This window comes from Ursus maritimus, unplaced genomic scaffold (genome assembly GCF_017311325.1).
Source record: "Ursus maritimus isolate PB19 unplaced genomic scaffold, ASM1731132v1 scaffold_1, whole genome shotgun sequence".
Lineage (NCBI taxonomy): Eukaryota > Metazoa > Chordata > Mammalia > Carnivora > Ursidae > Ursus > Ursus maritimus.
The window spans coordinates 67,866,746-67,875,666 of NW_024423343.1; the positions used below are offsets into that span (position 1 = coordinate 67,866,746).

An 8,921-nucleotide genomic window follows, 5' to 3' on the forward strand; every position below is an offset into this window, starting at 1 on the left:
GCATATAAAGGTGGAGGGGGACTGAAAAGATATTCAGAAACAGTTTGTCAGCATATTTGGCACCTGCACAGACCAGTAATGGATTTGCACTTTGGGAAAAACAAATAAGGCAAAAATAATTGCTGATGTCGAGCTATTCTATTGGGGGAGGGGGTGTTGGGGTGGGACATACAACTCCAGTTAACTTTGCTTTGCAGGCATCATGCCACTTAATGGACTTGCCTATGAACAGACACCTATCCTTTACAGGTGTTTGGTCGGATTCTCCTTAGCTATTTGTGTGCATTAGGGCACAGAGTAATTATTTCATGCAACGGATTGAGGAGAAGTGAGAAACCCATCATTATCTATCAAGTAATTCATGTTTCAGAGCCTCTAAGAATATTGTAGTTATCTCACAAGGCAATTTTTAAAGTGGAGGGTGGAGAAAATGGCAAAGAAGGAAAAGAATGGAAAGATTAAGCGTGAACTGGTTTTGTGCCTTGACGATGAAAATAAAAACTAGCCATTCGTTACAATAAATTAACACTATATACAGTCATTTCACAGGCTTTGTTCCACTAAAATTATTAACATCCCTACCATCCATCCATCCATCCACTCGGGGATAAGAAAGGACGCTGGGTGGGTCCAGGTTCTAGGTCAACATCCTACGGTTAATGGGGAGGCCGAGACTTGGAGGTCGGAATCGCTGCGCCTGACGGACTGCCCAGGTCTCCTAAAGGTGAAGAGTTTCATTACAAGAAAGAGAAGGAGAGGGGATGAAAAAGACGAGAGGGAGGAGGCTTGTTAGGAGTATAACTTCATAGAAGGAGAGTAAGGAGGAAAACCAAAAGGTTTACAGCAAAGTTGAAGGTCGGTGTGCTAACTGCAGAAACTGCTGTGCAAAAAAAGGTTAAAAATCGCACTCGGAGACCTGTGCTATTCGTTGCAGACGGTTTCGAGGGCCAGATAACATGAGGGGTGCGCGAGGTGGGCCGTGGGGAGGAAGAGCTCAGAGAGCTGCGAGGGCTGGCTAGGCCGGGCGGCGGCGGGGCGGGGGCCGGGCGGGCAGGGCCGGCCTAGCTGTGCGAGTAGAAGCTCGTAGTAGCCGCCTATGTGCTGCGCAGTTCTTCTCGCAGTCCCGCTGGGCCAGCACCTCGCTCTTGACGGCGACGAGCTCTCGGACACCGGCGTGTCGGCGGGTGAGATCCGCCTCCGCTTCCTGCTCGTAAATCCCGAGTCGCGAGTCGATGGACTTGATGGAGGAGGTGTCTCGATCCAGCTGGAGTCGGACAGGTCCTTGGGCTTGCGTCCTCGGCGGCGCCGGGCGGGAGCGCGAGCGCTCGGCGGCCAGGCCCTCGGCCTCCTCGCCCAAATAGGGGTTGGCGCCGGCCATGCGCGCGAGGCCGCGGCGCTGTTGGGCCAGCAGGGCAGCACCGAGCCCGACTTGGCGCCGCAGTACTGCGGGGCTGCGCGCGCCCCAGCCCACGGTCGGCGTAGTAGCCGAGCGGGCGGCTGGTGCACCTGCCGCCTGCAGCGGCAGCGCCTTCACGCCCGCCGCCGCGAGAGGCAGCGGTGGCGTTGCCGCGAAGTCCGTGGCCGTGTCGTAGGCCGAGGCGGCGAAGTCCAGCCGGTTGTTGGCGGGTGTGACAAACCAGCGCTGCGGCGACGGCGCGCCGGTCCTCGGCCTGCTGCGGCGACAGCAGCCCATGGTGTGGGGCACACTGCGTCCGTGCCCGGCCACGGGCCCGCGCCCGCACCCGGGTGAAGCGGGCCTTGGCGTATTCTCCACGAACTGGTCCTGCAGGAAAAGAGCCGGCCATAGCGTAACGGGCCCCGGCACGATCTGCGAGACGCGGGAATCGTTGGGCGAGGTCAGGCGGTCCATGTCGCAGCCAGTGTAGATCCTGCGAGGGAAGGAGAGAGAGAGAAGCCGAGGGTGGCAGAGAGGTCCCCTCGGGAGGCAGAAGGGAAGGCCACCTCCACTTTTCGCCCACCCCACACTCTCCGTCTGTAACTTGAGGTCCAGGGTGGAGACGGACGAAGGTCACAGACCTGCGTCCTCCCAAAATAAAATAAATCGTGAAATGGTAAAGAGGTCGATTTGTCTATTCAGGGACCTAGGCAAAGAGGAAGGTTTCTCTGTTCCCTCGCGCTCTCTCGCCAACTGTACAGGGGATCAGAGAGGGAGCACAGCAGGGATTCTCATCCCACTTCTCCAGTGTCTGTATAAACATTCGGCAGATTTGCCCAGGGACTAAAGCTTTACTTGTCCAGTGGGCCTTTCCTGTGCAGTGAGAGTTTCTGAGCAAAATTTCTATACAAGATACCCATTTCTTCACTCTTTGAAGAACACTTTCTTCCATTTGATACACACGCAGGCTATCCAGGTATGAATCACCAAAGACTGGCCTTCCAGTCTTCCGAGTATTGAGGACTGCTGCTGGAAGCCTCCACAGTGCTTACTGTCCACTGTTTCCCCGTGTGATCCTTTAACCCCCGCCTCTACCAGTACTAACAAGATTTACTACTTGGAAACGAAGTCGTGGATCAATAGAATTCTTTTACAAAAAAAAAGGTATACTTTTTCTTTCCTTCTTTCTTTTTCTTTCTTTTCTTTTTTGTTTTTTTGTAAAGTAAGCTCTATGCCCAATGTGGGGCTTGAACTGACCACATGAGATCAAGAGTCACCCCCAGGATCAAGAGTTGCCTGCTCTACTGACTGAGCCAGCCAGGTGCTCCAAGAAAAGTGTTCTTTACTCTGACCTTTTCCTAGCTTTTGAACCGTTACTAGTAAAAATAATAATAACTTAAAAAATAAGTAAATAAAAATTAAAATTTAAAAAAGACAAAAAAACAAAACAACAAAACACCAAAACCACCTTTGGGGCTAACTCTTAGAGTGATTATCAACCTCCTCCAAGCAGTCTCCCACCGGTAATAGCTAACCTTATACAATTTGACCATGTGCCAGGCACAGTTGTCGGACTGTACAGACAGTAATTTAGTTAACCATCACAACGATCCTCCCAGTTATGTAGCATTATTATCCCACCTTACAGATGAGAAAACTGAGGCAAAGAGAAGTTAAATAACTTGCCCACAGATAGTAATTGTGTTACTGGGAATCACCTAGGTGAAATAAAAATTAACTCTAGGCCCTGGGCCTAGAAAAATCCCGTTAGAATTGAGAGAGAACCGAGACTGGATCAAGATTGGTAGAGTGTTTTCTCCTACACATAGACACATGCCTCCCTTTTTATTTAGCTCACACATAAATGTTTTAATCTTTAATCAACACACTGTTTTGAGAGAGCCTCAGTCTTGTCAGAGCTTAATCCTTTGGGGAGGAGATTCCCTGGTGAGTGGCCAAGCAACCTTCTAGTCCCCTGAACTTTTATTGCTCACCCTGTTTCTCCAAAAGTGAGCCATGCCCAAGATATCAACATAAAAGGGGAAAGGGTGGGTGGCATAAGCCATTCTGCTTCTCCCCCATCCCCTAAAAACTAAGGTCTCCATTTGTATAGATAAAGAAGCTTTTATGGAAAATATACAGTTTAAGAATCAAAAGGAAGTGGCTTTTCCTGCAGAAGTCAGCCAGAGGAGGGCAGGTGAGGGTGATGCTGCTGCCCAGGTCCATTCTGCTTTACCACACAAAATTTCCTCCTGAAATTTAATGCCCGTTTCAAATAAGGAGAGGAGGCAGGAAGGAACATAACCAGCAAGGTGCAAATATCTTCTCTGTTTACCACCACAATATTTTAAAAAGAAAAAAGCAGCCTGCAAAGATACAGTTTAGATGCCCATCCAGGTCCCAATCCACCTGGGATTACCGAACTGATTTGTGCAAAATAAAATGCTTTGGAACAGATGTTCACAACAGAATTAAAAGCTCAGAACCTACAAGACTCTAGTACAGAGACCGGTATGTCTGGTCTCCTGGGCCACACACTTTCCACAGTGCCGGCCCACGTTTTTACATCGTGAGGACTAGAATAGCTGAGTTTTTATTCTGGGAAATCATTTTGATGAGCCTTGCTTCCTCAAAACTACTCTTAAGGGACCACATGACAGTCATAGGCGGAAATATCAACGACTCTCTTTTATTTGTAATAAAAATATCAGGAGGGGAAGTTTGGTATCTACCTGAAGATGGACTAGAAGCAGCCACTTGTCTATTTCTCCACAAAATTAATCTATTTCTGGTCAAAGACAACTTCAACTTTGTAGCTCTATCCCAGGCACTCGATGCAAGCCATGAAATTACAATGTATGTCGACTTCCCTTTTATGGTCGGAATAAAAGTGGGGGATTCTGACAACCCAGATTTCGATTTTGCTATATCACGCTCTGAACTCTTGGGCACTATGTCTGAACTCGAGCAGGAATGCTAGAACAAGCTCAGAAAGCACTAAGTTTATATCTCCTATTACCCCAGAGAACATCATTTTGATAGAAAAGATGAGTAAGGCAGGCCTGGAGAACAGGGTACCAACACATTTAATTAAAACACGCCTAGATGCAAAGATAAAAGGAAATATTTTTCTTTTGAAGCTTATAAATAATACACAGCAGCAGCACCTGGGTCCTTCCCAAAGCCTGAAATAACTGTAACAGCGGCTCTGCTCGTGACCTTGCCTATGGTGGGTTCACATTTTTATTCAGTCCATAGTAAACTCGCACAGGAAAAGCTATTACACAAAACTTGAAATGGGTAAAAGTCACATATGCCAAGGAGAATGTAACAACTGCCAGAGCCACATGCACTTTCCGGCAGAATCGGGCGGTTTCAGACACAGACAATCTGAGCGGAGCATCTGCAGCGCCACATACAGCTCCCGCACCCAGGAACCAGGAGCTTCCCCAGCCAGCCAGCCCCAGAGGCCCGCCAACAACTTTGAAATTCATAAGAAAGATAAAAATAAGTGGAGGAAATCTTTGACCAAAATCACAAAAGCACCAAGCCAGAAAGTCACCAGAAAGAAGGGGAGCCCATAAAAGGCAAAGGAAAACCTTGGAAACAACCTTGTCTTCACACACTCGAGCTTCCAAAAGCCTTGTACACAACAATCCACCTTTGACCTAAAGCCCAATTCCACAACTACTTGAGAAGGAAAGTGCAAAATTACTTACGTGTCATAATTATCCCGAAATCCTTTTGCAAAGGGGTTGTGATCTATTTTCATGTGTAATCTAAAAAGATTTTTAAAAAGATTAATACGATCTCACCTTCTATGGAGGTGGGTTAGGTGTTTACGAATGTATCACCACTCTTTACAGGGCTTAAGGCCCACAAGTTCATTAAGTAGCAGGTTTCCCTCTGAAAAATTTGAGGGAATGAATAGAACGGGAAAATAGAGAAAGTGTCATGAAGTTATGAGGAACACGTTTAAATTAATGATGCCTAACACTGAAGGATTGCTTTCAATTAGTTCTCCCACATGTTCCAAGTCAGTTCAAATGCACATTTTTACAAAAAGACAGAAATCTTTAAGGCACTTGAATTCATCCCCAAATATTGTCTATTTTAAGTGTTCACCACATTTTTAAAAGTTAGTCACTTCTGATTCACAACCTCAAGAACCCATCTGCATCTTAAAATCAGCTTTAATTTAAAATAAATGCATATTTTCATTTTTGATAATTTCATTTAAGTTTTTTAAAAAACCACCATCACTCCTAGTAGTCAAATCAACAGAAGTAAAATAAGTTTTGGCAAACTTGCAAATGTTGAAGAGGTTCAAGTGCTTAAAAGAAAAAAAACCTCGTTCCACAGCTTCCAGTAATTTGATTTATGTACTTTTTAGATATGTGAATGTGTCTATTCTTTTGATCACCCAAAAAGTGATGTTTATTTCAGCCATCAGTTCTGAGACTTTAATTATTTATTTATTTATTTATTTATTTATTTTTAGATAAAGCCAAAGCTTGCCAATAATAAAATGCAGGGGAAATCTGCTTGTTTTCTAAATGGAAGAAGAACTCAAAAAAAAAAAAATTGAAAGCGAGAGAGAGAGATTTAAATCTATTCTAGTTTGAGAACTATAAAATTAAAGAGGCCCTAGAAATCCTGGGCCCCTCAAAGGTGGCCCGTGTGACCGCGATGCGGACGACTAGGAAGCGTTTTCCCACCGGCAAGGTATTCAGGGAAGGTGCCCAGCAGGCCCCTAGCCCTCCGCCTAAAAGGCGCAGCAGAGCCAGCTGTTGCTGCTGTTTGTTGGTGCCCGAGCCGGAAGGCCGGGGCTGCGGGCTGGAGCCGGGAAAGGCCGGGAAAAGAGCCGCCCGCCGCGCGCCAGCCCCCAGGCCTCCTTACATCGGTGTTCTGGTAGGCGGTGACGGCGATGAACTGTGTCTCGGGGAAAGTGAATGTCTGCACGCGGCCAGGCTGGCTGGTGTCCCTGCCGTCCTCGTTCACTTCCACCACATGCAGGCGGGGCTGGTACTTGTGCAAGGATTGTAAAACCACCATCTGTCCGGCGGAGAGAAAGGGGGAGCGGGGCGGCGCGTTAGCGCGGTCAGTGTGCTCTGGGCTGGGGCCGCGGCGGTGCCGGGCTGGCTGGTGCCCACCGCCCCGGCTAACTGACCGCGGACTCGCCGGGCTGGTGACGGGTGACTGGCTAGCTGGGGCCAGACCAGCCCTGGTTCCCCCGGGAGCAAAGATCACCGGAGTACCGGAGGAAAACCGAACCCGACTGCCTGTCGTCAGGGCCTCCCGATCCGCCTAGCCCTCCTTTTAGGAGGAACAAAGATTTTTTACAACCCCAGATCCTGTGGGTTTCCTTCTCGAAATCAACCAAGTATTTGTACAGTACTTGGGAAGGTCGGGAACTCGGGGAATTGGGCGGGGGCAAGAACAACTTTATCGGAGGGTGGAAATAGAATTTTTAAAAGGTCTTTTTAATGAACCAAAGAAACATATGTCCAGTTTCTCATGCTGATTTAAACTAATGGACTGCATGTTAGCGAGGGACATGTGTGTGTGTGTGTGAGAGAAGAGAGAGAGTTGGGGGGAGGAGCGCTTGAGCCACTGACCTGCCCATTGTTGTTTGAAGCTCCTTTGTTGTTTGTAAGTTTTAATTTTCCAAAAGAGATTTCTTGGCGCATCCAATGAGCCCCCGTGTTGGGGGAATCCGGATGCATATAGACCCGATTTCCTAGAGAAAGAAATACGTTGTTTACATATGCCCGGGGCACTGCCCAGTCCCAACTCCTCACCGCGTAGGACACACACACACACACACACACACACACACCTTATTGCACAGTGAGGCCCATTAGCTGGGGGTTTTTTAGGCCTCGCTTTCTTCCTATTAACTGGAGATGATTAAAATAGCTTTTGCATAATCCTCCCCCTTCTCGCTGCTCAGTCTGTCCCCCTATCCCCCTCGTTTCCTTTTAGAAGTCATTGGCCGATCGTTTTAAAAGTCTCTCGAGCCAGTCCACAAAGGCTTTAATTAATCATTCTCACCTAAATAAGTGTCAGGAAAATGTGTTAATTGGAAGGACTTGCCTTGCACATTGGTGTCCGCTTTGCCGCAAGGAACCCATTTGCCTCCTTGAAACCTCCAGTGATTGGGATCCGCCAAAATCACATCCACAAAAATATTGTAATGAGCCGTGGGATCGAGACCAGAAATGTTAAAACTTAAAAAAGGAAACATGCGCCTATTTAAATTAAGGGGGGGGGAGAAAACAAGAGAAAAAACACATAAATGTTAAAGATTAAATGGAAGAAGCGCGGCGCCAGATAGCAAAGCAAAACTTGTTCTTCCAGCGTCGATGAGCAATGTTTGCTGGGTTAGAGAAGGGGTGGTGGGGGAGGAAAAGAAGTGAGGCTGAAGTCGGGGAGATCGGCGGGTGAGCTGGAGTGCGGAGTCGGCAGGTGTCACTGCCCAGGTGGAGAGTGAGGTTGGCGACCCGCACCTCCACCTGCCCTTGGTTCCGGGCGTTGATGCGTCCCTACAATTTCCCAGCCGCAGGCCGGGACTCTCCCTCTCTTTCGCCTTTCTCCGGCCCCCTGCCTGGCTCTCTGACCACATTTCTAGAGCGGGAACCCCCTTACCAACATCACCACGGCGCTTACACCTTCCACTTTCCCTTTTTCCAAAACCAGCCAACTCCAGGGCGCACCAGAGCGCCTTCCACTCCGCTCCCGACCCCAAAAGATCGCTACCGGGGTTAGTCACACCCGGCGCACTTGCCCCCGGGCCGTGCCTGGAGCAGCGACTGCCGAGAATGCAGCGTTACCTTCCCTGCTTGGTGATGATCATCTCCGTTTGGTGGCGGTGAAATTTCAGCCAGAGGGGCCTGTTGCACAGGTACACCTGCGCTTTGCCGGGTACCAGTCCGGGCTGCGTGGAAGAGAACTGGTAGAACGGGGCTCCTTGGTAGGAGTGGCTGTACTGCTGTGGGTAGGGGTAGCCGGCCGCGGGGTAGCCCTGCGGTGAGGAGTTGGACAGGAGGCTGTTGTAGGCTCCGTTGGTGATGACCGGGTGGTGGGCCATGTAGCGGCTGGGACTGCCGATGGAGAAGGCGGGGTGCGCCGGTCCGTGCTGGCCGGGGTACGGGAACATGGCACTGGGAGCAGTGGCCGCAGACTGTGGCTGGCTGGACTGAGAGAGGAGGTAGCGATCTGCAGCAGAGCCATCGAAACTGTGACGAAGCTCAGAGACCCCGTCCAAGACAGGAGAGAGTTTACTTCTCTGGACGTCCCCTGGTGAGTCCTTGGAGTCAGGAAAATTGTCTGTATCTGACTGATTCGTCATCCCCCTGGTAATTTTTTTCAAAGGTGAACTTCTCTCCAGGTTGTCAGTGGTCGAGATAATGGGATGATCGTGCAAGACAAGCTCAGATCCGCCTGAATGTGGGTAGCTGCTGCTCACATTGAGAAATTTCTTGGAGAGCATGATAGAAGGAGAAAGGCAGTGCTCCAGCTGCAT

The 8,921-nt window shown here is 49.0% G+C and overlaps 1 protein-coding gene across 1 annotated transcript in view; it reads right to left on the reverse strand.

The window, feature by feature from the left end:
• Positions 1–8,921, reverse strand: part of TBR1 (T-box brain transcription factor 1) — a 15,902-nt gene extending 6,981 nt beyond the window's left edge. The window contains exons 1-3 of the mRNA XM_040637684.1: positions 8,230–8,921; positions 7,493–7,647; positions 7,015–7,136 (exon numbers count right to left, since the gene is read on the reverse strand). Coding sequence (XP_040493618.1) covers positions 7,015–7,136; positions 7,493–7,647; positions 8,230–8,921 — 969 coding nt within the window. The remainder of the gene's footprint in view (positions 1–7,014; positions 7,137–7,492; positions 7,648–8,229) is intronic.